Source organism: Monocercomonoides exilis, assembly GCF_001643675.1.
Source record: "Monocercomonoides exilis strain PA203 chromosome Unknown scaffold5-2102611, whole genome shotgun sequence".
NCBI lineage: Eukaryota > Preaxostyla > Oxymonadida > Polymastigidae > Monocercomonoides > Monocercomonoides exilis.
In genome coordinates, this window is record NW_027150550.1 from 1,898,118 (window position 1) to 1,926,093 (window position 27,976).

The 27,976-nt window shown below is 40.3% G+C and overlaps 7 protein-coding genes across 7 annotated transcripts; 4 read left to right on the forward strand and 3 right to left on the reverse strand.

Moving 5' to 3' along the window:
- Positions 1-306: 306 nt before the first annotated feature.
- Positions 307-3,317, forward strand: MONOS_686 (uncharacterized protein; the record flags this gene model as incomplete). Its single annotated transcript, XM_067877128.1, has 2 exons — positions 307-1,465; positions 1,681-3,317. 2 exons carry the CDS (start codon positions 307-309, stop codon positions 3,315-3,317), a joined length of 2,796 nt encoding a protein of 931 aa, XP_067734462.1.
- Positions 3,318-4,489: 1,172 nt separating this feature from the next.
- MONOS_685 (putative ubiquitin carboxyl-terminal hydrolase 15) lies at positions 4,490-12,795 on the forward strand. Its single transcript, XM_067877117.1, has 4 exons — positions 4,490-4,721; positions 4,777-5,891; positions 6,067-9,503; positions 9,703-12,795. Exons 1-4 carry the CDS (start codon positions 4,535-4,537, stop codon positions 12,398-12,400), a joined length of 7,437 nt encoding a protein of 2,478 aa, XP_067734463.1. The 5' UTR covers positions 4,490-4,534; the 3' UTR covers positions 12,401-12,795.
- A 163-nt stretch (positions 12,796-12,958) lies between these two features.
- On the reverse strand, positions 12,959-16,038 carry MONOS_684 (putative long-chain acyl-CoA synthetase 7; the record flags this gene model as incomplete). Its single annotated transcript, XM_067877107.1, has 1 exon — positions 12,959-16,038. The coding sequence occupies one exon, from the start codon at positions 16,036-16,038 to the stop codon at positions 13,447-13,449; it is 2,592 nt and encodes an 863-aa protein (XP_067734464.1). The 3' UTR covers positions 12,959-13,446.
- A 37-nt stretch (positions 16,039-16,075) lies between these two features.
- MONOS_683 (uncharacterized protein) lies at positions 16,076-24,311 on the reverse strand (the record flags this gene model as incomplete). The annotated part of the gene is made up of 6 exons (XM_067877096.1): positions 16,076-18,014; positions 18,162-23,624; positions 23,733-23,935; positions 24,047-24,084; positions 24,147-24,228; positions 24,283-24,311. The coding sequence occupies 6 exons, from the start codon at positions 24,309-24,311 to the stop codon at positions 16,552-16,554; spliced, it is 7,278 nt and encodes a 2,425-aa protein (XP_067734465.1). The 3' UTR covers positions 16,076-16,551.
- A 398-nt stretch (positions 24,312-24,709) lies between these two features.
- Positions 24,710-25,529, forward strand: MONOS_682 (U6 snRNA-associated Sm-like protein LSm4). Its single transcript, XM_067877085.1, has 5 exons — positions 24,710-24,786; positions 24,858-24,956; positions 25,019-25,096; positions 25,152-25,191; positions 25,287-25,529. Exons 1-5 carry the CDS (start codon positions 24,742-24,744, stop codon positions 25,385-25,387), a joined length of 363 nt encoding a protein of 120 aa, XP_067734466.1. The 5' UTR covers positions 24,710-24,741; the 3' UTR covers positions 25,388-25,529.
- A 189-nt stretch (positions 25,530-25,718) lies between these two features.
- On the reverse strand, positions 25,719-26,858 carry MONOS_681 (uncharacterized protein; the record flags this gene model as incomplete). The annotated part of the gene is made up of 4 exons (XM_067877074.1): positions 25,719-25,745; positions 25,878-26,252; positions 26,397-26,707; positions 26,771-26,858. 4 exons carry the CDS (start codon positions 26,856-26,858, stop codon positions 25,719-25,721), a joined length of 801 nt encoding a protein of 266 aa, XP_067734467.1.
- A 650-nt stretch (positions 26,859-27,508) lies between these two features.
- MONOS_680 (uncharacterized protein) lies at positions 27,509-27,811 on the forward strand (the record flags this gene model as incomplete). The annotated part of the gene is made up of 1 exon (XM_067877063.1): positions 27,509-27,811. One exon carries the CDS (start codon positions 27,509-27,511, stop codon positions 27,809-27,811), a length of 303 nt encoding a protein of 100 aa, XP_067734468.1.
- Between the last annotated feature and the right edge of the window lie 165 nt (positions 27,812-27,976).

A 27,976-nucleotide genomic window follows, 5' to 3' on the forward strand; every position in this document is an offset into this window, starting at 1 on the left:
CATTCATCAAAAAAAGCTGCACGCAAGAGATGCTCCTCAAGTCTCGCGGATAGAAGAAGTTCGTCTCGAGGAAGGAATTATCATCTTCCATCACTAAGCCATTATGAAGATGAAGGATCTGAGCATTATTGTTCCTGTTCCACTTCTCAAAAAGTTCAAACATCTCTTCCTCCATCTTATGCACATAATAGTGAATTGAATACAAAACGACGCAATTTTGTTGATGAAAGCCCAAAGTGTACAAAGAAAGCTGAAAGATTTTCAACCACAGATCAAAATTTTCATGCCAATTTAGCTTCTAAAAAAATGAACGAAAGAAATGAAGATGCTGCTTTTGCAGTAGAAATGAAAGAAACCTGTTCGTATTTGGACTCGTTGAAAAATGTTGGCATGAAAGATAATTTGAAGAATGCGTCAGATGAGAAGGAAAGTGAATATTTAAATGAAAAAGTGAGTGAAGAAAAATATCCAGATGAGAATTGCGACTCGAATTCAGACGACCAAAATCTGAAGGAAGGGAAGATGGTTCTTTCTGTCTATGATGAGCTTTTTGAAGCAAACTTTGAACCAGAAAGCTGGCTATCTGCTGAGGTTAGCGATCCCGATGAAGATAAAGCACTAATGCCAGCGGATGATACAAAGGAATCCCTGTCTGCACTGATGAAAAAAGCAAACTTTGCAAATGACGGGTTCAGCAGTTTCGAAGGAGATGAAGCCAAAAAGGACAGATATTCTGAGAATTGTGATGAAGACACGGAACAAATCTCATTCAAAATTAAAGAATCTTCTTCATTAACTTCCTCTGGCAATGAGGCCGAACAAAATTATTTTCCAAGATCTCTTTTGCCTTCTTCGACTGATTCTATTCCCGCTTCCATGCCTTCGGGTGTTTCGCCTTTTCAAAGTGATTCGATGTTTCACCAATCAACAAAACAACCAGGCTTTTCATCTGCTCCTTGCACAGCTTTTCCTTCTTTCTGCACTCCGTCATGCGACTCCTCCCTTTCCGAGTTTATTCCATCAGATGCTGGCTGCTCACCTTCTTTTCCCAAAAGAAGAGAACACTCAACTACCCGTCAAGTTGCCACAGCTCCGCTTCGCCGCAGTCGCTCGCCTGGGCAGCGGTCCAAGCGCCTCCAGGCAACACAGTCACGCCCATCTGTTTATTCATCAACTGCATCTTTTCCTCACCAGAGCTATTCTTCACGACGACGCTGCTTATCATCCGCTGAAGTACAGCACATTTGCTCGTTTGACAAGCCAAGTCGCTCTGCTTTCTCGCCTGATGATCCAAACAGAGTTAGATCTTCTCTTTCTTCTTCCTCATCTTCATTTGCTATGCGAAGCAGTTTTGCCAGTGGCAAAGGCGGAACACGTGACGATAGCAGAAAGTTCGCTCGAGTTACCCGTTCGTTGCAGAGCTCGATGGATGGGACATTGAAAAGACAGTGCAGAGACGAACCGGGTTTGTTGTGATTCTTTTTTTTTTTTTTTTTTTTTTTTTTTTTTTTTTTTTTTTTTTTTTTTTTTTTTTTTTTTTTTTGGATTTATTTGATTTTATTTTGAATGTTATTGATGTTCTCTTTATGCGTTAACAAAATCCATGCTATTATAAAATATTATTCTCACTAAATATATTTAACTGAACATTAATGAATATGCATATATATGTTTATTTAGACTGGATGTATTCTGTTCGTGAAAGTGTGTGGAAGAATGCTCTGAGAAGAATCATTAGCAGATTGAATGAGACAGACTCGAAAGAGGAAGAGATGGAAGCACGATTGCAAATTGTGAGAAGGAAAGAAGAAGAGGAAAAGAAGCTGGGAGCGCTTTTGGAGAAGGAGAAGAGGGCGAAAGAGGAAGAAGAGAGGAAGAGAAGAAGAAAAGTTATGATGCATCATCTGAAGTTGCAGCAGAAGAGAAGAATGGAAAGAGAGAAGAAAATAAAAGAGATGAAGGAGAAAGAAAAGAGGGAGATTGAAGAAAGACTGAAGAAGGAAGAAGAAGAGAGAAAAGAAATAGAAAGGCAGCAGGCTGCGAAGCAGAAAAGAGAGTGGAAACAGCGAGAATTAAATGAAGAAAGACATAGGCGCAGGATAGAAAGAGAAGAAGAGGAGAAGAAGAAGCAACAGCTGTTATTGGAACAGAAGAGAGAAAACGAAGCGTATGAAAAGTATGTGTGTGAAGATAAGCAGATTAGAAAAATGCTGGCTGAAAAAGCAAAGAGGGAGAAGAGATTGGAAATTGAAAGAGAAAAAAGAGAAAGAAGAAAGAGAGACGAGAAAGAGGAGAAGGAGAAAGAGGAAAAGAAGAGGCTGGCGAAAGAGAAAGAGTGGAGAGGAAGGGAATTCGAGCTGAAGATGCAACGGCAAGTTGAATTAAGTGAGAAGAAGAGGAAGAAGAAGAGGAAGAAAACTAATATGAGAAGTGATAATGAAGAAAATTTGCAAGCTTTGAAAACATCACAAAGGAAAACAAGAAGAATTAGAAAGGGAAAAATGGATGAAAATGTTATTAGAGAAGAATTGGATGCAAAATCAGGTGAAAGTGCCAATGGTGTTTGTGCAAACAAACAAGAAATAGAGAAGAATGAAGAATCAGATAAAATGGAATGTTTTGAAGGGGACGATAGCATTAATTACTATGGAAGAGAACAACCAAAAGAAATTGCGCCTGCTGATGTTTCAGAGGATGAATCTCAGAATTCAAAGTTCGATGCTCTTTTGTATGCTGTTGAAGAAGAAAGAAGCAAAGAAAGTGAAGGAAACTTGAAAGACAGAAAAGAGATGGAAGAAAAGGAAGAGATATGTTTTGTTGAACAAAAAGAACAGATTTTAGATGTTGAGATAGAAGAATGCAAGTCAAGAACAGAAAGTGAAGAATTTGACGAATGCTGTTGTGTGAATAACGAAGACAAAAGCAAAGAATATGAACATGAAAAAATAGATTCGGAGGAAAAGAAGGATGATGAAGGAGAAGAATCTTTGATGTGCAAGCAAATAATTGAGGAAGTTGATGAGGAGCAAAGCGGAAAAGAAGAGGTGATTAGCAATTTTGATGAAAAAGAAGAAGGAAATATTGCCATGGCAAATGAAAAAGCAAATGACAAAACGGGAGAAGCAGAATTAGAAGACATTTCTGATTTTATTGTGCAACAGAAGATGATTGAGATTGGAGAATATGTAGAAGAAGAAGATGATGAAAAAGAAGAAGATGAAAAAGAAAAGAAGGAAGAAACAAGCAAGGAGATGTTTGAACAAAGAATTGAAGAGGAACAAAAAGAAGAACTGCCATTTGAAGATGATATGAGATAGACACAAAAACAAACTGGAAATTAATTGAATGACATTCGAAAGAACTGAGCTTGATTCACTGTCTCTGTATTGCCAGTCAGAAATGTTATGTTCTCTTCTCAATAAAGGCAAGCATGAGCTTATTTGATCGATCGTTATACCTTTTTATAACAAGTTATTGAGGATGATTAAGCAATTTCTGAAAATGATAGTGAAAAAAATCATTGACTTCATCTTCGGATTTTCGAAAAAAATGAAAAACGAACAGCTTCATCTAAATAACAAAGAGAAGGAAAAACAGAACGGAAATGATTGGCAGGTTATCTTCTCATTATCTATTGGACAAATTCAATGAAACAATCTTCAATATAATTATTAATACTTAAAAAGATTTTGAAAGAAACTATTCCAAGATGAATGCGAGATTTCAGATCTCCAACAAAATAATACATGAATTTATTTATTTATTTACAACAACTTTACAATATTACGAGTGTTTTTATGCATATCTATGTAGATATTGGTTGCTCCTCTACGATTTATATTTGCTTTTCTTTTTTTTTTTCAAATAACATATTTCAAATGTTTATGTATTTTGAATAAGTACTTTTTTTTTTTCATTTTTTTAAATGAAAAAGGTTCATATGCATCTATCTTTTCAATAAAAATGTTGATTTTTTCACGTGAAAAAATATTAATTAAAGGCTTCATTTATAATTATTATTTTTTCTTCTGAGAAATTTTTTTATTTAAAGTTGTATGTGTCTTTATTTTTTATTCACTTCAAAATTGCTTCATCATCATTTGAAATTGTGAAAGTTTATTTTCAAACCTTTCATTTTTAAACAACTTCATTTCAATTTCATTTGTTATCGCGAAATACCTGTAAATTTTTAATTCCAAAAAAAGAAAGAAAGAAAAGTTGATGGATAAATGAGGAAAATAAAACATAAAAATAATAGAGAGTCTGCATTGACAAATACAATGTGTATTGTTGATGCAGGAGTCATTTTTTTTAAATATCGTTTTCATTTTTTTATCATTGATTTATTAGAAAAGAATCTTTTGATGAATGATGAACGCTAATAAAATATCATTTTTAATTGACAATCATAACTCTCCTTTTGTTTGACAATTATAGTACAGATTTTTCTCTTTAAAGAAAATTTCAATATCAAAACATAAATGCCCCATTTTTTTTATTGTTCAAAGTGGCCAGCCATTAAGTTCAATATAAAATGGCTAGATTGTCACCTTTGCAAAAAGAACAAATTACAAATGATGTAGGAATCGAGAATAAAAAAGTTGGGGATATCGTTTGCTTGGTAGAAAGCGATTTTATAGAAAGCTTCATGAATGATGAACCTATTGGACAAATCGACAATACAAAACTTCAGGATACTACTCCAAATAAATTAAAGAAAGGTTTGAGCTATTAATATATATTTGATGTGAAATTATTGTTTTTTCTTTTTTGAAGATATTTTGCTGTGTCAGCATTTCAACGTGATTTCTGAAGCAAACTGGCAAAAACTTGTTGATGCATATGACGGAGGACCAAAGATCATGCGAAAAATTGTGGAGGTTAATGGTAAAAAAGTTGTTGACCTTTCAGGTCGCGATTATTCATTCAAATTTGTAAATGCTCCGGCTGATACAATGAAGGATGAAGAGCTTCAATACACATTTCTTTTTCCGCCAAAATCTGTGTCATTTCCAATGAATTCTACCTTTAAAGATATGATAAGATTGATAATGAAAGAATTTAATTTAACTCAATCACATGCTTTGATTTTTTGGAGCTCCAATTCGCCATCTCACAAATTCAAATTCACGGATCTTGAGAGCTTTGAAAGATCAGCAAGTTACAGCGGAAGTGTTGACCTTATGAAAGTCGAGCCATTCCAAACAGACGAGTTTATTGTTCGAATCAAGGATGTTTTTTCAGATGAAAACACAACAGCCTCAGCAGGAGTCAGCAGTTCTCCTTCAACCAGCTCAACTACCTCATCTACAGTGGCTCCTATGAGTGCACCATCAACTGCATCAGCTAATTCATCCAACAAAACAGCAACTTCAACAACTTCATCATCTGCTCCTGGAAAACCCTCTTCAGGAGCATCATCAGACGCCAAAGGAAGCCAAAGCAGCAGCTCTTCTTCCTCCTCTGCGCCTGCTGTTTCATCCTCCTCCGTCACGCCCTATTCCTCCTGTCAAACATTTCCCCCAGCATCAGAGATTGCTGCCAAACCGTCGTGGCAGAAGCCCGAGCGCCCAGGTCTTGTGGGGCTGGACAACTTGGGCAACACGTGCTACATGAACAGCGCACTGCAGTGTCTGTCACACGCTGTTCCGCTGACAGCACGCATGCTGAACTACTCGTTCGCCTCAGAGCTGAATGTGGAGAACGTGCTCGGCTGCGAAGGGAAGATGGCAGCGAACTATGCAGAGCTCCTGCGGTGCCTGTGGAGAGGCACTGAAAAGAAGATTAGGCCAATGAAAATCAAAACAGTGATTGGTCATTTTTCTCCACAGTTTGCGGGGTTTGCACAGCACGATGCACAGGAGTTGCTGTCGTTTATGTTGGATGCTTTGGTATGTTATCGAGTCGGGTTCTTATTTTTCTTTATAGTGTGCAATGAATGATTGTTATGTCTGTATTTCAATGAATTTTCATTCATACACATCCTTTTTTAAATTTGTCATTCTTTTCCTCGTTTTTATCATCTTTTTTTTTCTTTTCCTTTCTTTTTATTTCTCACTCACACAGCACGAAGACATGAACCGTGTGAAGAAGAAGCCGTATGTGGAGCAGAAAGAGGCAGTGAAGGACGATGCGACAGAAGCAGCCGAGGCGTGGGAGCGGCATCTGCAGCGCAACCAGTCGGCGATTGTGGATCTCTTCTGCGGCCAGCTGAAGTCGACGATCGACTGCCCTGTGTGCAAAAAGAGGAGCGTCACATTTGACCCTTGCAATGTGTTCAGCCTGCCCATCCCAGGCAACAATGGAAGGCTGGTGTCGGTGGTGTTTGTGCCGCTGCAGAGGCCGATGGGCGAGAGAAGAGGAGAGGAGGAGAAGGAGAAGGAGAAAGAGAAAATGAAGAGTGAGGCGGAAGAAGAGGGAGAAAACAAGTATTGGAGATTGTTTGAGGACGATAACATTGTTCCTGGAATGACAGAAGATTCATCATCATCATCTTCTTCCTCTTCCTCTTCCTGCTCTTCCTGCTCTTCCTCATCCTCATCCCTATCCAATCCGCCTCTCCCTAACTACCCTTCCATCTGCCTCACACCAAACCCTTTCATCCAACGAGCCATCAGCCTCATTGTAGACGTGCCACACAACGGAAACTATCTGAGCCTGCTGACTGCGCTTTCACCGCTTGTAGATGTCCCTCCTTACCGCCTGATGGCGTGTGAGCAGTCGACTGGGAGTATTTCACGCTTCTTCTCGCCTTACGACCCGCTCGGCACGAGCTTCACGAAGCCTGTCATTGTGTATGAGGTGGAAGGGTACAACACGATGGAGAAGCCGTCAGTTTCTGGCTATAATTCTTCTCAGATGGCAGTTTCGTCGGCGTCGGGGCTGTGCCAGCTGTGGAAGGCGATGATCTGTAGAGGCGGAGGAGGAGGTGTAGGAGGAGGGGATGGGATGCAGTTTGACCCGTCTTTGGCGGTGGATCCGTTGATTGATGCGAGAATGAGAGAGGAAGATGCACAGATCAGGAAGATGATTGAGGAGGAGAAGAGGAAGAAGCAGGCGGAGGAGGAGAAAAAAAAGAAAGAGGAGGAAGAAAAAAAGAAAAAGGAGGAAGAAGAGAGGAAGAAGAAAGAGGAAGAAGAAAGGAAGAAGAAAGAAGAAGAAGATATTCGCTTAGGACTTCGGCCAGAAAAGACAGAAGAAGAAAAAGCGAAAGAAGAGGCCGAGCGGATCGAAAGAGAAGAGAGAGAGAAAGAAGCAGAGGAGAAAAGGAAGAAAGAGGATGAAGATGCGAAGGCAGCAGCAGAACTGGCTAAAGAACTGGAAGAGAAAGACAGGAAAGAACGGGAAGAGCAGCTGCGAAAGGAGAAAGAGGCGTTTGACTACGAAAACGACCGGTATGTGCTGAAGACGGTGTCATGTACAGTTTCAATCATGGCGTCGTATTCACTTCCATACAACAGCCATCCAATCACTCCTCCTCTTCTGGTGGCGCTGCGGTTGAAGCACAATACTCTTGATGACTTACACGATAAAGTGTGGATTATGCATAGAAGGTTCATTGACCCGCTGCTGTATGCGTGTTGGAGAGAGAGGAGGGTGGAGGTGGAGAAGGAGGAGAGGGAAGGGAAGAATGTGGAGGTGGAGGAAGAAGTAGAGGTTGAAGAAGATGAAGAAGAAGAGAAGGAGAAGGAGGAGGAGGAGAAGGGAAAAGAAAATGTTGAAGGTTCTGAAGCAGATAAGAAAGATAAGGAATTAGCTGAGCATTCTTCTTCTTCCTCCTCTTCCTCTTCTGATAATTCATCAACAGATTTAGCAGAAGGAGCGAAATGCGAATGCGGATGTGATTGTGATTGTGAAGGTTATACTATCAATGATCAAACAGGAAGCACTTCTTCTGATAGCAGCATTCAGAATGAAACAAAAGCAGAAGAAAAGAAAGCAAACGAGGAATCTTCAGCATCCAATGATACTTCTGACACAAATGCAACTGCAGATTCCGAACAGCCAAAGAAGAAGAAGAAGAAGACAATAAAGTTCACCTCTATGAAGAATCTTCCTTATTCTGAACCTCTTTTTGGTGAGGGTAATGCACATCTTGTTGCTCCGCATTCGATGGGGACGACTTTTGGCATCGAGCACACGCTTCCTGTTGAGCCGTGGTATTATTCGCAGAGGATGACGTGCTGGCAGCCGGAGAAGGTGAGGGGAGAGGAGAAGGAGAAGATGGAGAAGGAGAAGAGGGAAAGAGGAGGGAAAGAGGAAAGGAAGATGGAGGAGAAAGAGGAGAAGAAGGAGAAAAGAGCGATGGAAGTGATTAGAGAGGATACAAAAATGGTTGATGATGCAAAATGCAAAGAAGCAGAAAAGAGCAAAGAGAAGGAGAAGGAGAAAGAGAAAGAGAAAGAGAAAGAGGAGAAGAAAGAAGAAGAAGAGTTGTGTGATTTTAAGTGCCCCTGGCGATGGCAAGAGCAACTTGATAGCGACAACACAAAAACTCTTATTGGTTCAGAATTGATTGAGAAAATAATACCTGATTATTCAAGAGGTATTGACAAGTCAGACAAAATGAACGAAGCAAAAGAAGAAGGAAAAGCAAGCGAATCTGATGCATCGTCTGCACAAACAGCGAAAGATGAAGAAAAGGAAGTGAGGAAGTTAATTAAGCAGCTTAAAAGTATGCTCAGTGATTATCCAGAAGAATCTAAGCTTCCGCTGGCTTATGGACCGCATCCACCTCCTCTTCCGCTTCTACTTGAATTGTGCAGAAAAGGAGCATTTGACGAGGAAGAACCAACTCAACAGAATTCTCAGAGTTCGTCTTCAATTAAAATGGAGGCTGACGTGAATGAGAAGGCAAATGATGACAAAAGCACTGAAAATGCATCTCTGTCATCTCAATCGCAATCAAGTGACTCTTCCACATCAGACGCATCTGGCAAACTTTCCACTCACCTCCGTCCTCCGCTTCCCTCTCTGTCAGCACTCACCGGCACTCTCACATCATTCTACCCTCTTCTCGAGCGCTGGCTCTTCTCTCTCCCTCCTCCGCCTCGTGCTCTCACTCCCTATCGCATTGTCTGTGATCGTGTGGCGTTTGTGAAGGATCCTGTTGAAATTCCCAGGGGAGCTGAGGTGTGTGCTTCGAATGAGGCATTGGCACAGCAGGAAGGGTTGAGCATCTGCTGGCTGGCAAACACAGGCTACTGGGGCAAAGAGAGCACGTGTGTGGATTGCTTTAAAGCAGGCGATGTGGCAGAGCACGAGACGATGCAGCGGAGGAAGAAAGAAAGAGATGTGACAGCAGACAACAAAGTGAGTTTGATGGACTGCTTCAACCAGTTTGTGAAGGAGGAGCAGCTGTCAGAGGGAAATGAATGGTACTGCACACGATGCAAGGAACACAGGCTGGCGCTGAAGAAGCTGGATGTGTGGAGGCTTCCACCAGTAATGATTGTGCAGCTAAAGAGATTCACTTCGGCGAATCAGAACGCTGCAATAAGCAGGTGTGTGTTAGCGTTGGAGATGGTGATGGCTGTGGTGCTTTTTGATTGATATTTGAAAGATTCTCATATTTTTTTTTATGTATTTTATGATATTTTATTTTTGAATATAAAAAATATTTAATTTTCTTTTCTTTTCTTTTTGATAATTCTTTTTTGTTTCTAATTTCCAATGTTTTTTCTTTATTTCTTTTTTTTTCAGCATAATTCCCTCTGTCTTCTCAATGGACGAGGCAGAGAGGCAGAAGATCGACATCAATGTAGATTATCCACTGGAAAATCTGAATCTTTCGAAGATTGAGCAGTGCGACCCAGCTATTGTGCAGACAATGATGGATCGAGTGAAGGCGAAGGAGAACGAAAGAGAGAAAGCAAGACAGGAGTTGTGGGAGACTGCAAAGGAGAAAGAGGAGAAAGAGGAAAAACAAGAAAAACCAGAAAACTCAAAAGAAGCTGAAAAGAAAGGAGAAGATGGAAAAGCCAAAGAAAGTGCTGACAAAGCAAAGGCTTCAGATGAAAAGGCTTCAGACGCTTCTTCGAAAGCAGGCTGTCAGCCAATCTATGATCTCTTTGGAGTGATTGTTCATTCAGGAACAGCTGGGGCCGGGCATTACACAGCATATGTGCTTGACCCTGCTTCTCCTCCGCCTGCTTCTTCTTCCTCTTCTTCTTCTAGTAATTCTTACTCATACAATTACTCCTCATCCACTTACTATTCCTCCTACAGCTACTACGGCACAAACGGGAAATGGTGTTCGTTCAATGATGGAATAGCCACGACAACATATCCGTCTGTGGTGAAGACGAAGGACGCATACATCCTGTGCTACAAGCGGAGAGGGCTGGAGTGGAGCCAGAAGCTGATTGACGAGGCAGTAAAGGAAGCAGAGCGAGTAGAAGCGAAGTGGAAGATCCCAACACAGCCAGATTTGCCTGATCTGAAAGATTTGCCTGACTTACCAGTTGTATCTGATTTGCCTGAGACAAAGAAAGAGGAAGGAATGAAAGTGAATGAGAGTGCAGAGAAAGGAAAGGGTTCTACTGATTCTGCAGCAGATGCACAGAAGAAAGCGAATGATGATACTGTTTCAATCACATTCACTTTCAAGAATATCATGTTGCCTTCTACGCCTGATGAAGAAATCAAACACACAAATCTTGGTGAGCCAGTTACCATTTCGTTTGATAAAAACGCCAGCCAAGTGAGGATTGTGCAGACGCTTATCAAAGAACTGGAGCTGAATCCGAGCTATTCGATCAAGCTGTGGACGGACGGGGTGAGTGAGCAAGATTCAAAACCTTTCAATTTCATTGACATGGAAACGCTGCTGAAAGGAGCAGGGGGGAAGAGGTCGGTGAAGATTGAGTATTCTTCGTCTTTCTTGTTTGACAACTATGCGAGGCATCTGAAGGTGTATGTGGATGCACCAGAGCCTGTGACAAGAGGCATTCCAGGTGCAGAGGTGGAGATAGATGGAGATAAAGAGAAAGAGAAAGAAAAGAAAGAAGAAGATAAAACCACACCAGAATTGAAGATGGATGAGGATGAGTCTGCCGCTCCATCAGTTATTCCCACAACATCACCACAAACACCATCGAATGACTCAAAAACAACTGAAATAACACAGCCAGGCAAGTCAGATGCTCCTTCTTCCGCCACAATCACCTTCACCTTCAAAAACCCGATGACAGACATGACGCCAGACGACGAGATCTGCCACACCGATTTGGGCGAGCCTTTCTCAGTCACTTTTGACGAGAATATGAGCAACTCGGATATGATTGTGAAGATGATGAAGGAGCTGAAGCTGAAAGAGACGAGCTTAATTAAGTGCTGGAGCGTTGGGGAGCGCGCAAAGGCATTCAAATTCAGCAACCTGAAGACGATGCTGGAAGGGGCAGGAAACAAAAACGAAGTTTGTGTTGAGATTCTGCCTGAGAACAGTTCAGATACAATGGCATTCAAGCTTAGCTGCTACAAGGCTTATGCTTCCACTCCATCTGCTGCAGCTGCTGGCTCTTCAAATTCGTCGCTGCATTCATCAGCTGCTTCAGCCACATCGACTTCCTCGAGCAGGACAGACAACTTTGACTACGATGACACAATAAACTGTGATGCAAGAAGCATGGAATTTGAGTTCCGATTCAAGAATGAGCCAACACCCGGAATGACATATTACGAGCTGATGCACACGTGCACAGCACCGCCGGTGAAGGTCAAGCTGTATGAGGGAATGGATGCGATACAGATTATACGCACACTCATAAAGAATCTGCATTTGAACAAAGAAATGCACATAATGTTCTGGAATTCACTGCCGCATCCTAGGCCATTCACCTTCTTTGATTTTGAAACCTTTGTCAAGGCAACAAGTGAAGTCAATAAAGTGACCATTGAGCTGCTGAGCAAGTTTAATAAAGAACCAAAGGAGTTTAACCTCAACTATTACTGGAAGTGGTGCAATGAGGTGGTTGCGGATGACACTTCATCTATTAATGAAGATCAGCCAAGTGCTGGTTCTTCTGTATCCACAACATCTTCTGTTGTCGATACGAAACCTCCTCCTTCACAAACAACTTCAGCGTCATCTTCATCATCATCATCATCTTCATCATCATCATCATCATCATCTTCTTCTTCTTCTTCTTCTTCTTCTTCTTCTTCTTCTTCTGCACCTTCAGCTCCACTCCAGTGCATATTTGTGCTTCCATCCTTAGAAGGTGATGTGGATCTTGTGGATCTTGAGAACATTACAAAAATTGAGGAGGAAGAGAAAGTCAGGGCAGAAGAGAGAAAAGCCGAACAGGCAAGAATTGCAGAGGAAAAAAGGCTGAAAGAAGATTTGAAGAAAGTGCAAGAGGCAGAAGCCGAGATGGCAAAGGCAGCTGCTGTTAAGTGATTCGAATATTTAATCAATGTTTTTTTCTTTTCTTTTCTTTTCTTTCTTTTTCATCTTTTTGTCAATTGTTTGCTTTGTTTCTTTCGTGCCCATTTTGGATGTTTTCATTATCTTTAATTAAATTTTATTTTCATTTGGAATTCATGTTTCACTGTATTTTTTTATTTAATTTAATTTTATTTCCTGGAGCTATTTCATTTCATCGTGTTATTCGTCGGGTTCGTTCGTTCATTCAGTTGTCTTTTTCTCCAACTCTTAATTCGTTTGTTAATGAAATCGCGTCTTTTTTATCACTTGTGGTTTTTTATTTGTTGTTTTTTTAAAAAAGATTTGAGAGGAAAAGAGATGCTAAATTTTATAAAGGAATAACAAGACGAATTGATGAAGCTGATAAATTTGATTTTGTTCTTTTTTTAAGATTTAAAAGGGATTAAAGATTTCTTTTCAAAAATTGATTATTTCCGTTATAAATTATCCACATTGAATGTTGGGATTCTGTGAAAAAGTGAAAATATAATCTATTATTTAATAATGTTATTAAAAAAAGGATAAATCATTGCATTATGCTTGCTTATTCATTCCAGATTTCAGATTTCATATTTTTATCAAAAAACCAAATTGTGAAAAAAAGTGGGACAATTAAATATGATGTGAAAAATTACTTATAAAACATGAAAAGCTCTCACATTTAAATACAAAGAACTTTTCGGAGCGTTTGTGCGCAATGTCCAAACAAAATTCAAAACATACAAAAGCAAGTAAAATCGAAATAAATGATAAGATTATCATTCCGAATTCAACAACAAAAAACATTTTTGTTTTCAAAAATTGTGCGATTCAATAAAATGAAATTATAAATTGTCAAAAATTATTAGGAAAAGAAAATGAATATTTTCTTATTTATAAATACAACAAATCAACAAGAAATAATTCGAAAACTACATATCAAAGAGTGAGCAAAACTTACATAATTTCAAAATCAAATGGATCAATAAAACACTTCATCTTCATATGCACATCTGGACAATACTATTTTCTGTTTTGTTCTATGCTTTCTTCTTTGATCCAAAGCATCCAACTGAGCTTTCCTTCTTATTTGCCTCTTTGGTTGTCTTTGGAGCATCTGCTGACGCCCCTTTCGTTTTCCTTTCAGCCAAAAGCGTCTCAACTTCTCTATCATATCTCTCCAAATAAAACTGCTTTATCGTATTCCTCCTCGTCTTCAGCGAGGCGGTTGTCAATCCATTTTCCGGCGACCAATCCTCTGCACACAGAATAACTCCTGCAATCACCTCGTATCGCTTCACCTGCCCAGCCGACAGCGCCTTCGCCATCAGCTGCTTGAAATAGTTGAGATAAAACTGCTTCACAGCAGGTGATTGGCACAATGCTCTTTTCAGCTCTTCTGAGATGCCATTGCCTGCAACGGGGGTTGCGTAAGTAACTGATGGAGGAGAATACTGCGGAGCTGGAGACATGGAAGAATCAGAGGTTTCTGCTGGAATGCTTTCAGGAATCTCATTTGATGAAGAAGATTGAGTCTCTGTGGATACTGGAGCCACACTTTCACACACAACAACAATCGAGTTTGCAGCAGGAGATGCTGTTGGCGAACTTTGACTGTTCGAATAGTCTGCTTCAACAGCCTTTTCTGGAGCAGAGCTTGAAGCATTGCTCTTCTCACCAGACGATTCATATGACGAAGCAGGCGAAGCGCTTTCAGAAGGTGTCTTTGCTGGTGATGCAACAGGAGTCACAGAATTTGAATAGCCTCCTTTTTTCATCACCCACCACTCCTTCACGCCCGGCCACTTGTCGCTGCCTGTCTCCTTCGCATTGCTTTCATCCAAAAGCGCCTCCCACTTCGGACACACAAACGCCACAAGAAATTCCATCCCAATCGGTGGAGCGATCACCCATGCAGCCACATACTTCGCCAGATTCCGCTTGGCATCTCCGTTGATTGAGACAGAATCGTACATCCTCTCCAGCACATCAACACTCACAAACTCACCCCGTGCCATTTTGCACATGTTGTTTCTTCTGTCAATAATCCTCAGCGATTCGATTGGCTCGCCTGGCTCTCTTTCTTTTTCTCCTTCTTTCACTTTGCCGTCTTTGCCTTTCTTCAGCGGCCCCAGTTTTGTGTACGGTCCAGGAACCCACTCGCCAACATCACCTGTTCTGTAGAAGCCATCTTCCAAAAACACCTTTTTTGTAGCTTCGTCGTCTTTGTAGTATCCCTTGAACACATTCGGTCCTCGGCACAAGATCTCCCCCCTTGGATGCGGGGTGTCTGTTGTCAAATAGCCCATCTCTGGGATTGACTCCAGACGCACTTCAACATACGAGAACGGAATCCCAACTTCGCCAAAATGGGTGCCGGAAACATGCGGGCCAGTAATTCCGCAGCTGGTCTCTGTCTGCCCATATCCTTCTCCAAACGGCACAGCAAGAACAACATGAAGAAATTCTGCTATTTCTGGTTTGAGTGCAGCTGCTCCGCTGATGACAATCTTAACTTGCCCACCGACGACATCGCGAACGCTCTTGAATATCTTGTCTGCCCATGTGTCGCATTTGATGCGCCTTTCATACGGAAGCTTTCTCTTCCAGTCGTATGCATACCAAAACATTTTCTTCTTGATCCAGGCAAGCTTGTTAATGTTATTTGTGATTGCTTCGTACATCTTTGTCAGCGAACGGGGAACTCCAGTTAAAGTGTTTGGACGAAATACTTTCATATCAGACACGAGTTGAGTCATTTCTCCATGAAAGTATCCAACACAAGCACCTTTTTCCAAATGTGCATATTCAATTGTTCTATCAAAAACGTGAGCCAACGGAAGGTAAGAAAGCAATTTTCCTTTTTCAAAATCTGGAGCAACTTTTGATCCCATCATCATATATCCTGAGCAAATATTTTCGTTTGAAAGAACAACGCCTTTTGGATCTCCAGATGTTCCAGAAGTGTAAACAATTGTATATATATCTTCTGAAAATATTTCTGCATCTTCAAAGCGATGTTCCTTCCCAGTTTCTATGATTTGTGAAAATAAATAGTCCATATCATCAAATTTTTTTCCAAAAGTCGTCTGATTGTCTATTCCAATTATTGTTTTAACTAATGGAATTTTTCCGGTTGCCCGCAATTCTGCAGCCATTTGTACGTGTTCCGCATCAACGAAAAGTGCAGTACAGTCGGAATGATTGATAAGATGTGTATCAATCTCTTTTCCATATGAATCATAAATTGGCACAGATACAAAACCTTGAACTGCACATGCCATATCAAATATCAACCATTCTGGACAGTTTTTGGATAGAATGCCAATGTGATCTCCTTTGTTCAATCCAATGTGCCTCAGTCCACTTGCTAAGTTATTTACAGATGTTTCAAAATCAGAAAACTTTGAATAAACATATTCCCCCCAGCTTCCATCGGGAAGTTTTTTGCGAAATGCAAGCGCGTTGTTTTTTGGATAAGTCTTGCACCAAATCCTAAAGCGATTCTTCATTGTTTCTCCATGAGGATCAAAAAACGGAATGTCCCTTCCAAAGTTTTCGACTTTGTGAATTTCTCCTCCTTTTTCATACGTTAAGGTGCCTACGCTGGATGAAGATTTTTCTGCTTCCATCAAAATTTTTTTGCACCCTTTTTAATTTTTTCATGGATTACTCAATATTTTCTTATTCTTTTTTATTCTCCAAATACACAATTAATACCAAATAAAACATCAAGAATAAAAATGAGAAATGATTGATTTAGGCAAAACGTGGTATTCAGAATAATTATATATTTGCAATTAATTCAGAAAGATTTAAAGTCAGTAATCAACAAAATGCAAACACAAAAAAAATGAAAAGAACTTCATTTAACAAAAGAACCAATAAAAATAAAAAAATAAAAAAATAAATGAAAAAGCAATCTTGTAACAGTATAAAGCAAAAAAAAACACATATACACTCACTTAGCAATATTTAATCATAAATATTTTTTAAGGTGTTGGTTATGTTAACTTTGAAGCTCAATCACAAAACCGATCGATTTTTTTTTTTCTTTTCAAATCAATTGTTATCTTATGGGAAAAAAAAGAAGATGGAAGGATCAAAGAATCGTTTGATGAATAGAATAAAGGAATTATTTTTTTTCAAGCACTGTGAAGCTGAGAAGAAGAGGAGGAGGAGGAAGAGGAGGAGGAAGAGGAAGAGGAAGTAGATGACAAAGAAGAAGCAAATCCCGAATGAGAAGGAGATTGGTTTTGGTTATCTTTGCTCTGGGGAGAGAAAGAAGAAGATAGAGAAGAAGGAGAAGAAGATGAAGAAGATAGAGAAGAAGAGCGATTGAGCGGTGTGTTGGCGTTCTGAGTGATGTGGAATGGATGTGGTGAAGAAAATGTGTGTGAAAGAGAAGAAGGAGATGATGACGATGAAGATGAATGTGAAGAAGGAGGAGAAGGAGAAGAAGAATGAGAAGAAGAAGGCAATGAAGGGGAAGATAACGAAGAAGAAGAAGAAGAAGAAGGAAGTGCAAGTGATTGAGAGATAGGAGCAAATGGTTGAATGTTTGCAGAAGGAAGAGGAAGAGAAAGGTGAAGCGGAAGCGGAAGAGGAAGAGGAAGAGGAAAAGAAGGTTTTAGGTTCTGTTGCTGTGTGAGGGCGAGTGAATTACCTGTGTTGAGGGCAAATTGTGTTTGAGTGAATGAAATGTTGGATGAGGAAGAGGAAGAAGAGGAAGAGGAAGAAGAAGAATTTGAAGAATCGACTGGCCGAAATGGAAGCTGAGGAGGAAAAGAAGAAGAAGAAGAAGAAGATGATGATGATGATGATGAAGCAAATGGGTGTGAAGTGATTGAAGGTATAAGCAAAGAAGGATCAGTTGAAACAAGAGAAGAAGAAGAGGAGGAAGAGGAAGAAGAAGGAAACGGACGAGAAGGAGAAGGAGAAGAAGAAGATGCAGAAGAAGAAGAAGAAGAAACAGAAGCTGAGAGGAAAGCAGAAACAGAAGAAGGGTTTGCAGAGGGAAGGGTATTTGTCCAAGGGCTGATTGCACTGGAAGGAGAAGGAAGGAGACGCTGGGAAGGAATAGAGAGCATGTGAGGATAAGGGAGAGAGGGAAAAGAAGGAGGAGAGGAGGAAGAAGAGGAGGAAGGAGAGGAGGAAGGAGAGGAAGAAGAAGAAGATAGTTTGTGAGGTGTGGATGTGGCATTAATAGCAGGAAGTGAATGAAAACCACTAGAAAGTGCAGAAGAAGAAGAAGATAAAGAAGAAGAAGAAGATGATGATGATGAAGAAGAAGAAATATCATTTGCCTGTGAAGAAAGCTGCAAGCTGTGAGTATTGCGAATGGAAGGGGAGTAAGTGACACCAGGAAAAGGAGGGACAGAAGAAGAAATAGGAAAATGCATTGCTAATGGCTCTGAAAGAGGCTTTTCATCAGAAGAACGCTTGGGAATGTAGATGACTTCAGATGGTTGTTTGGATGAGTGAGAGGAAGAGGATGAGGTTGAAGAGGATGTGGTGGATGTGGAAGAAAGAGAAGAAAGGGAATAAGGGGAAGAGAGGGAAGAGAGGGAAGAGTTGAGAGAGGGAAGGAGCGAGGGAAGTGACAATACTAATGTGAAAAGACAAATGGAAATTAAAAGAAAAGAAAAAAGATGAAAATTTTTTTCAGAATTTGTAAGGTTTTATTCATAAATAAAAATAAATAAATAATTGTCATTATAAAACAGAAAATAAAAGAGAAAACAAAAAAACACACATTTTCCGCTTTCTATTTTATCTTTTCCTTCTCTCTGCATCTGAGCCAGCTCCATCGCAGCAGACAGCGTCTGTACAGCTGTGTGTGTTGGCGCATGTGAAAGTGGCATGTGAGAAGAAGAAGAAGGAGAAGGAGAAGGAGAAATGGAAGAAGAAGAGGAGGAGGAAGAGGAAGAAGAAAGAGAAGTCAAAAAATCTCCTTTCCCTCTCTTCTCCTCTTCTCCATTATTATTTTCTACCCCAACATCTTCTCCTTCTCCTTCTCCTTCTCCCTCTCCCTCTCCTTCTCCCTCACCTCCTCCTTCTTCTTCTTCTCCAATCCCATCCTTCACATTCGCCTCCTTCAGCAGCATAATCATTGCCACCGGGTCGATCGACAAGTCATTCTTCTTCTGTGCATTCTGCAGTGCCTGTATGAGAGCTCGTGGCTTCCTTCCTTTCTTCTTCTTCGTCTTCTGCCAGATATTCATCAGATAGTTGATTGTGTTCACTTGTGGCGTGTATGTGGATGAAGGAGCAGAAGATGTGTCAGAAATGGAGGAGGAGGAAGAGAAGGAAGAGAAGAAGGTTGTGTGGTTATTTGATGGAGTGGATAAGGGTGTTTGAAGCAAAGATGAAGAAGAAGGAAAAGAAGAAGACATGTTTTCTGATTTAAAGTCAGCAGTTGCAGAGCCAATTTCCTTTGGCAGTGAAAACATTGGATTGTTCATGGAATCCATTCCGAAAGAAGGATATGGCAAGAAAGAAGAAGCAACAGAAGAAGAAGAAGAAGAAGTTGAAGAAGAAGAAGGATTAGAAGAAGAAGATGGATGCATCTGAATAGCACTTGGTGAAAAGCCCAGCTGTTTCTCCATCCATGCAATGTCCCTTGGAACAAATGGACTTCCTTTCTCTTCTTTCTCTCCTGCGTTGCTTTTCTCTTTGTTTTTTATCCAATTCGCCCCTTTTTCCACTGACATCAACGTGGAGAGGAGGAAATCTGAAGAAGAAGAAGCAGAAGAAGAGGAAGAGAAAGAAGATGGCTGAGAAAAAGAAGAAGCAGCAGGAGGAGGAGGAGTTACAGGAAGAGGCGTGGTGTGTTTGTGATGTTTCGTCTTCGAACCCTTCGGCCTTCCTCTTTTCCTCTTTCCTGCCTTCTCCTCTGCCCCCAGCATCTGCCCAAGCTCTCCAATCACACCAGAAACAGAGTTAGAAGCAGAAAGAGAAGGAGAAGGAGAAGTTGTGGTCGTATTCAAAATTCCTTGTCCTTGGCTGGCACTTCGAGATCTGCGTGCTCCTCTGCTTTTGTATGCACGTGGCTTCACCAGCGCATCAAACATGTGTTCTCTGCTGTTCTTGTGCTTCAATCGCTTTGCAGCATCACTGCTTCCGCTAATACTTCCACTCCCATTTCCATTTGCTCCTTCTCCTTCTCCTTCTTTCTCTCCTTCTTTCCCTTCCTCTCCTTCTTCTCCCTCTCCCTCTCCTTCTGCTTCGCTCTCTCTGCTGTTCTGATTGAAAATCCCACTCAGCGTCGACGTGAAAAACAGGTCTTGATTCGCATTGATCGCCTTTTCTGACAGTTTTCTCTGTCTTTTTGTGGTTAAAAGAGGCTCTTTGGGGAAATGGCTGTACCGATCACGCTGGCTGTGCTTGTGTCTGCCAATGTGCTTGGGAGATGGATCAGATGAGGAGGAGGAGGAGGAGGAAGAAGAAGAAGAAGATGTGGTGTTTTCTGAGGTTTTTCCTTGTACTTGTTCTTGTTCTGTCTTCACTTCTCCTTCTAAAGAGCCAAGTTCGTTCTTGATGTTTGCTTCTCCTTCAGCTCCTTCATCTTTCCCTGAATTCTTTTTCTCTTTCTCTTCTTCCTTCATATTCACTCCTCCTTCGTTCTCCCCTTCTCCCTTCTTCCCTCCTCCGTTTTTCTCCTCCTTCGCTCTGATCTTCTTCAGCAGCATCTTCTTCTTCATTTCTGCCTCTTCCTTCACCTTTCTCAGCACCTCCAACCGCATCAGCTTCAGCCTTTCTTCCAAAGTTAACTCTCTTCCTCCCTTCGCCCGCGCCTTCTTCTTCTTCTTCTTCTTCTTCTTGTAGCTCTTCTTCAAATGCACTATATGCTTCGGTTTAACACTTGCTCCTCTTTCTCCTTCTTTTCCATTGTTTTTCTGTTTCTTTGTGTGGTTTTTGGGTTTTTCTGTGTCTTCTTCATTGTCTTCCTCTGATTCTTCTTCCCCATCATTAGCATCTTTATCATCATTGTTAACCTCTTCTTCCTCTTCTTCTTCCTCATCCTCTTCCCCTTCTCCTTCTTCCTCCTCTTCTTCTTCTGACATTTTTCTCTTCAACGACCTCCTCTTCCTCCTCTTTCCTCTGCTGAGCACACTTTCGCTCCTGCTGTGTTCTGGAACTGGAGATAAAGGTTCTCTTCTTGCCCTCTCTCTCCTCTTCGCCTTGCCATCCTTGTTTTCCCTCCTCCTCCTCTTCAGCATCTGCACGATGGCAAGCATTTCTTCCTCTTTGCGCTTCTTTCGCTCGGCTTCGCTTTCTTCTTCGATGGAGTCTTTTGCATTCTCTTCTGACATTTTAGTCTTGCTGTTGATGTCTTTTGGAGTGTGTTCTTTGAGTTGTGAATTGTCTTTTGTTTCTTCTTTTTCTTCTTCTCTTTCTTCTCCTTCTGTTTTCGCTTTCACTTTTTTCTCATCTTCTTCTTGTTTTTCTTGCTCTTCTGCTTTTAAATGTGAAAATTCTGTTTTATTGTCTGCTTCTTCAAACACTTTGCTTTCAGAATTTGAAAGTTTCAATTCATTTTCTTCTGCTTTCTCCATAACATTCAACGATGTTGATGAGTCTTTTATCTCGCTTAAATGTTTTCTTCCTCTTCCTCCTTTCCTTCCTCCTCGCTTTGTTTTGCCTTGCTTGGCATTGACAGTTGTTTCGACTTCATTTTCTTTCTCCTTCTCTTTCTCCTTCTCCTTCTCCTTCTCCTTCTCCTTCTCTTCTTTCTTCTCTTCTTTCTTTTCTTCATCATCATTTGTACTTTTCATCTCTTGTTTTTGTTCAAGTTTATCTTCACTTCCTGTTTCACCTTGTTTTTCCTCTTTTTCATCCTCTTTTCTCTCTTCTGTTTCTTCTTCTTCCTCTTCTTCCTCTTCTTCTTCCTCTTCTTCTTGTGTATTCTCTTCACTACTCAAAAATGACAAGTCTATTTGTGAGTCATCATCCTCATCTTTTCTGCTTTCCATTGGTTCTTCAATCTCCTTCTCTTTTTCTTTCTCTTTCTCTTTCTCTTTCTCCTTCTCCCTTTCTTTCTCCTTCTCCGCTTTGCTTTTCTTCTTCGTCTCCTTCTTCCCTTCTCTCTTCATCTTACCAATTTTCTCTTTGTTCTCTTTGTTCTCTTTATCCTCTTTATTCTGCTTCTTCTTCTGTTCTTCCCTCATTTTTATCCTCTCCGACACTCTTGTCGGCTGCAATGGCTTCATTCCATAGCCAAAACGAACAGGTTTGGTATTGCTGAATGTGTTGTCTGCTTCATTGCTATTGTTCAGATGAATAGAAGAAGAGGAGGAAGAAGAAGAAGAGGAAGAAAGAGGATGAAGAGAAGGTGATTTTGATCTTGAACGTGATTGAGATCGTGAATGAGATTGTGACAGTGATGAAGTTGATGCATCTTCGCTGATTGTTTCTTCGTCACTCTCATCTTCATCTTCTGCTTCTGTTTCTTCTCTTTCTCTTTCTCTTTCTCTTCTCTCTTTCTTTTCTCCTTCTTTGCTTTCTTTGCTTTCTTCTCCTTCTCCTTCTCCTTCTCCTTCTTCTCCTTCTTCTTTCACATCTGCTTTCTCCATATCCTCTTCATCTCCTTTCTCCTCCTTCCCTTCCTTCCCTTCTGTCAATGAATTCTTCTTTGCATTTGCCATTTTCTTTCCATTCTTCTTTGAGCTCTTTCTTAAATCCATCTCTTCATACCCTCCTTTTCCTGCTTGTGTTCCAATCTTCTTTTGACTTCCTCCTTTCTTCCTCGTCTTCGATGCTCCCTTTCCATTCAGATTTGTCAACGAAATAGTCAGTTCTGCTTCATCTTTTTCTTCCTCTCTTTCTCCTCCTTCTCCTTCTTCTTCTTTCTGTCTTTTGTTCTTCTTCTTCTTCTTCCCCACATGATGATAACTCATCTGCTTTCTTTTTGTTGTCTTTCTTTTCGAAGTTTTGTCTTCCTTCACATCATCAAGTGCAAAGAGCATCGCATACACCTCTTTGGAAGCAGCTTTGCCTATCACAGATCTTCTGCCTGAATGTAATGAAGAAGAAGAGGAAGAAGAAGAGGAAAAAGGAGGAGGAGAGGAAGAAGAAGCTGTTGAATATCTCACCATCGCCTCATCATCTTCTTCTTCTGCTGGAACAACACCCACTTTCATTCCCTTCTGTTCTGTGTGCGTTTTCTTTGCCTTTTCTGGCTTCATTTCAGAAAGCTCATCAAAATCAATCGAATCATCATCTTCTTTATCTTCTTCTTTATCTTCTTCTTCGTCGTCGTCAAACAGACTCGAATCTTCGCTGATTTCTTCATCAACTTTATCAGCATTGGTGTTGCTTCTTTCCTCTTTCTTTGGAGATTCATTTGTGTCTTGTTGGAGTGACGTGAGGGTTTTTATTGCTTCATTTGAGGAAGAAGAAGAAGAAGAAAGTAAAGTTTTTGATACGTCAGATGATGTGGAAGCATGTGTCAATACATCTGCCTCATCTTTTATTGAACTGAATTCATCTTCTGTTTCCAACCCACTTCCATTCAATGTCTGATGACTTTCACTGGATTTCCCTTTCCTTCTGTGAAAACTACTTCTACCGTTATTATTATTATTATTATTGGTTGCTGAATATGAAAAGTTCTCTTTCAAATTTTGTGTCTTTCCTTCTTCACCAAATTCAGCTGCTGTTGCTGGCGCTGCTTCGGCTGAGGTGATTTCGCTTATCATTTTCAGCAGCTTCTCATCCACTTTCTGCAGAAGCTCATTCGAATCGATGCTAATCTCACTAATGTCCCCATCTATTGCATCGTCGTTCTCTTTGCCTTTCTCTTTCTCTTTCTCTTTGTTTCTTTCTTTTCCTCCTCCTTTTCCTCCTCCTTTATCATCATCTTTTTCTTTTTCTTTTTCTTTTTCTTTTTCCTCTTTTCTTTCGTTCTCTATTTCTTCCTTCCCTTCTCCTCTTTCTCCTTCTTCTTCTTCTTCCCTCATCTTCAACAGCATCGCTGCTTTCTCCTCTTCTCTCTTCAAAAGCGCGCTCATCTGCCTCCTTGCCTCTGACAGCATTCTCTTCTTTTCCTCCTTCAGCCGCTCTCTTTCTGCTTTCCTCTTCTCCTTCTCCTCCCTCTTCTTTTCCCGCTCTTCTTGTTTTCTCCGCTCTTTCTCTTCCCGCTTCATCCGCGTGAGGGAGGAAGAGGACGAAAACAGAGTGTAATTAATAGGGACGATCTTTCTGAGTGATAAGGCCTCTGAGGAAGATGGAGATGATGATGATGATGTAAATGTTGATATGGCATTGTATTCAAACACATTTTGAAAAGTATTTAAAATTGAAATTTTTTCAAAAAGATGCATGCCTCTTCTCTCTTTTCTTTTCGCTTCTTCTTCTTCGTTTGGCTCTTCATTTGATTCTTTGCTTTGCTTATGCTGCTTGGAATTCTGCTCGTTTGCAGAGTCTGTGTTTGCGATTGTAGTCTCATGCTCTGAAATTGTGGATTCTTCAATTTTTTCATCAAATGCTAGCATTCGTGCAATTTCTATCTTTGTTGCTCTGCGTGTTCTTAATAAATGAAAAAATTAGAGAGAGAGAGAAGAAAAAAGAAAAGGAAGATAGAGATCAACAATTTCCAAAAAGAAAGATGAAAAGAAAACTCAAGTTTAGGAAGCATACCTTTTTGTTGTTTCTGCTGGTTGTGTTGGGTCGTTCCTCTGAAATAATTAATTTATGAGAATTTTTAAAATACAAAGCAACAAATTTTGTGTGCTTATACTGATTTTCTACAAAACGGACAATACCAATGGGGTAAGGTCTTTAATTCTGCTTGCCTTAACCTCACACATCTTAGATGAAACCTGTTTAAAAAAAGAATAAATTCTTGTCCAATTTCAACAATAATAATCATTAACCATTCAAAACACTTTTCGCATTGTATCATTAGTCCTATTTCAAGATGATAATTTCAATTGATCCAAATCATAAAATGTTTACAGGAGAATATCAAATTTTGAAAAATTAAATTTGAAAAAATAGCAATTAACGAAGATTACAAAAGCAATTTCATAAAATTATATCACAAATTCATGATTTCATTATTTTCAATGATGGCTTCTCTAAAATACTTACCGTCATCCTTTCCTTGGCAGAAGCATGCTCTTCTCTCTTCCCTTGGAGTATCTTCAAAACGCGGAAATGAATTAATTTGTAGCTTCGTATTTCCATCTTCTTCAATCATTTTAATATCAGAAAATTGATCATCTTTTCGTAAACCAGTTTGTATTTCAATTTCCATAAAAATCTTTGAGAATTATTTGGCTACTTTTGGGATGGAGCCATACTATAAATCATTAAATAATAAATTGATTGAAATGCTTCCTTATGCAATTTTAAAATATGCAGTAAATCATCCTGTTGTATGTATCTTTTGTTTTCTCAAGTTTTTAAGTGGTTTATAATTTTTCATTTTGTGAAATAATTGTTTTAGATGATTGAATTGAAAAATGGGGAAACGTACAATGGAAAATTATCATCATGCGATTTTTTAATGAATGTCACACTCTCTGATGTTATATGCACATCGAAGGTTTGAAGCGATGCAAATTGCCAAATTTTTTGCATTTGTTGATTATTTTTATTTGTCTCAAGGATGCGCTTCGCTTTTGGAAAATTGAATCATGTTCAATTCGAGGAAATGTTATCAAATCTATTCGTGTGACGGATGATGTATGCTATTTTTTTAAAATTGTTTTCTTTCATGTTCAATTCATATATGATTCAGACTCTTGCACTTGCTCAAATTGACGCAGATGCAATGGGAGGTTTGTCAAATACTTTGTGATATTTTCTTTTTTCATCAACTTGTTTTTTGATATTTTTATACTTTTATTCTTTTCTTTTTTCTTTTTTTGTTCAGCTGCGGCATTTGATAGTCAGTTTGATGGATCCAGAGGAAGAGGAAGAGGAAGGGGAGGGTTCAGAGGAAGGGGAAGTGGAAGAGGAAAAAGTTCGTATTGATATTTCGCTTTTTCTTTTGATATGATTTAAAGAATAATTCAAAATGCAATTCAGTTTTCATTTCGCTTTGTTTTTTTTGCATAACACATGTTAATTATTTGTTTTAATGTTTTAAAAAATAATAATTATTATAAATACATTCATTGTTTTTGTCATATTTATTTCCTTCAACAGCCCTCTAACCGCAAAACTATTCACTGAATTTTTTTTTTTTCTAAGGTGAAAACCGAAATAATCAACTGTAACGTTTCAAAGTTATCAATTTCTTTTCCTTTTCGTATTTCAGATGAGGGAAAATGCTTTTCAATCAAAAACACTTTTGAAATTCTTTTTAATAATCATCATAATGATTCATTTCCTTTATTTCGCATGAAACATAAATAAAAATGAATATTTTGAAACAAATGCGTAAAAGTTTCATGGTTTTTTTTGAAAATGAAACGATGCAGAAAAGTAGAGAAAAAGAAAGAAAAAAGAAAAGAAAGCAAACTTGAAGCTGACCAAATTGAACTTTCAGAGGAACTGCAGCGGCAATGCTCGACCGGTCATTAAAACCTGACTTTGCCAAATCTCTATTCATTTTCTCTCGCGCGCTTTTCACTAGCCCACCCCCAAGCCCAGCCAGCCTCCCCAGCGCTGTCCCTCTTTCTTCAGATCCCGTTCTCTTCAAACACCCGCTTTTTCCATCCCTTTTCTTGTCTTCACAGCTCAGTGCAGAAACAAACGCACAATGCAGCATCTGCACAGCCACAGTCTCCAGCGCTCGCGCTGCTGTCCGCGCAGCAAGCTCCACCGATCGCTCGCACGCAACAAACCCCACAACCTCTGCAATGAGATGCCCGGCCAGCTGGAGCAGAACACCGCACTTCTCAACAAAGCCAAACGTGATGTTGTGCTCCCGGCAGTTCGAAAAGAATTACTCAAGACATTCATGCAACAGCTCCGGCTGGTAGAACGGCTGTTCAATCACAAAGCTGCGTGTCGCAGTTGGAGAGAGACAGGCACATACCTGTGCAGAGGCACCAGCTGAGCCACATGCAGGCCGAGGAGACTTTCTCTGCACACCTGCCACCTGGTGTGGTGAGGCCGATCTGTGTGCTCCGCTCGAAGATGTCAGAGACCGAGCAGAGGCAGAATGGACAGAATCGAGGACGGAGCATGCATATGCAAAGCGGCAGTTCCGGCGAGGAGAGGAAGGAGGTAGTTTCCAGAAGCTATCTCGATATCCTCCTGCAAAAGATACGACATCCACCAGAACGCCGACGACGCTGCCAGCGTACCCTCCGAAAGATCCACCGCACACATCCGCAGCGACTCCCACTCATCCACAAACACACAATACGATACACTAAACACCCCAATCATCCCTTTCCCTTTGCACACTTACCCGATCGCATTCGTCGCATCCCGCAGAGCGATCGACGGCATAATTTCCTGCGGCACAACCCCCTATCGCAACAAACTCGTCCATCCCCTCTCTCTGCCTGTCCGAATTAAAATGCAACAATCATCCACCTCACGCTAAAGGTTCGTTTCCGTCTATAATAACTCCTCATTCGCATCGTTCCTTTTCTCTTGATCCCGCCTTTTCGTTCTCAAACTCTTCTCTCTTGTTATGAACAGCAAGCGCAATCACTTCTCGCAACAGAACCTCATCCTCCATCCTCATCCCCGTCGCCTCCAGCGCCTTCACCTCACTCCTATCCTCCACTTCACACACTGCAATCCCTCATGCCATCACTCCGTCGTACAGCTCCACCGCCACATGCCTCAACTGCGGCAATCGCTACACCTTCAGCGCTCTTGCTGATTGAAGCATAGAAGGATCAAACATAACTTTGATCGACTGGAAAGCATTCACATCTTCCACCTGAAAGATCCGATTGCTTCACGACTTCGTTTCCACCAACGCAACAAACGATATAAGAAGTCCAATCAACTAAACGGAAAGGAATGTCGAAAGTGCGGTATTATAGGCACTTGCAACACCCCCATACAACACAACCAGCTGTGTCACGCCACAACATATCCTCGAAGCATCTTCAGCACTTCAGAAATGACTTCATGTGATTTACAAACACTTCACCTTCTTCAGCTTCAACAATCCGCAACAGCCTTTCTATGTTTCCAATCGCTGCTGCTGAAGCGTATGATGCAGCCACCACCGAGGTATCCGAATGGTTATTCGCAGGTGCAGATGATGAAGAATGTGAGAGAGATTCAAATACTGATGCAGTTGCCTCCTTCTTCTTTTCGTTTCTTCTCCTCCAGAACGGTGAAGAAGAGATGCTTGAAGCTGAATACGAGGAATGTGAGGAATTGGAAGAAAATGGGGAAGTTGTTGAAGCATCAGCAATCGAAGAAGAAGAAGAGGAAGAGGAAGAAGAAGAAAGAGGAAGACAAGTGGGAGAAAAATTATATTAGTAATGTGATAATGAAGACAATGAAGGAGATGAAGGCGAATCTGAAAAAGAACTTTTCAGAGATGGTTGAGAAGAACCAACGAGAAAAAGGAGGATGAAAGAGTCGAAGCAAAAGTGATGGTTGCCTTTTGGCAAAAAAAAAAAAGAAGAAACAGCAGAAAAACAA

Bases quoted from the DNA above. Each gene is read 5' to 3' on its own strand.
- MONOS_685 (XM_067877117.1), top strand. From the start codon at position 4,535: ATGGCTAGATTGTCACCTTTGCAAAAAGAACAAATTACAAATGATGTA. The intron at 4,722-4,776 runs GTTTGAGCTATT...TCTTTTTTGAAG, and splicing joins TCCAAATAAATTAAAGAAAG to ATATTTTGCTGTGTCAGCAT. The intron at 9,504-9,702 runs GTGTGTGTTAGC...TTTTTTTTTCAG, and splicing joins CAGAACGCTGCAATAAGCAG to CATAATTCCCTCTGTCTTCT.
- MONOS_682 (XM_067877085.1), top strand. From the start codon at position 24,742: ATGCTTCCTTATGCAATTTTAAAATATGCAGTAAATCATCCTGTT. The intron at 24,787-24,857 runs GTATGTATCTTT...TAATTGTTTTAG, and splicing joins ATGCAGTAAATCATCCTGTT to ATGATTGAATTGAAAAATGG. The intron at 25,192-25,286 runs GTTTGTCAAATA...TTTTTTGTTCAG, and splicing joins TGACGCAGATGCAATGGGAG to CTGCGGCATTTGATAGTCAG.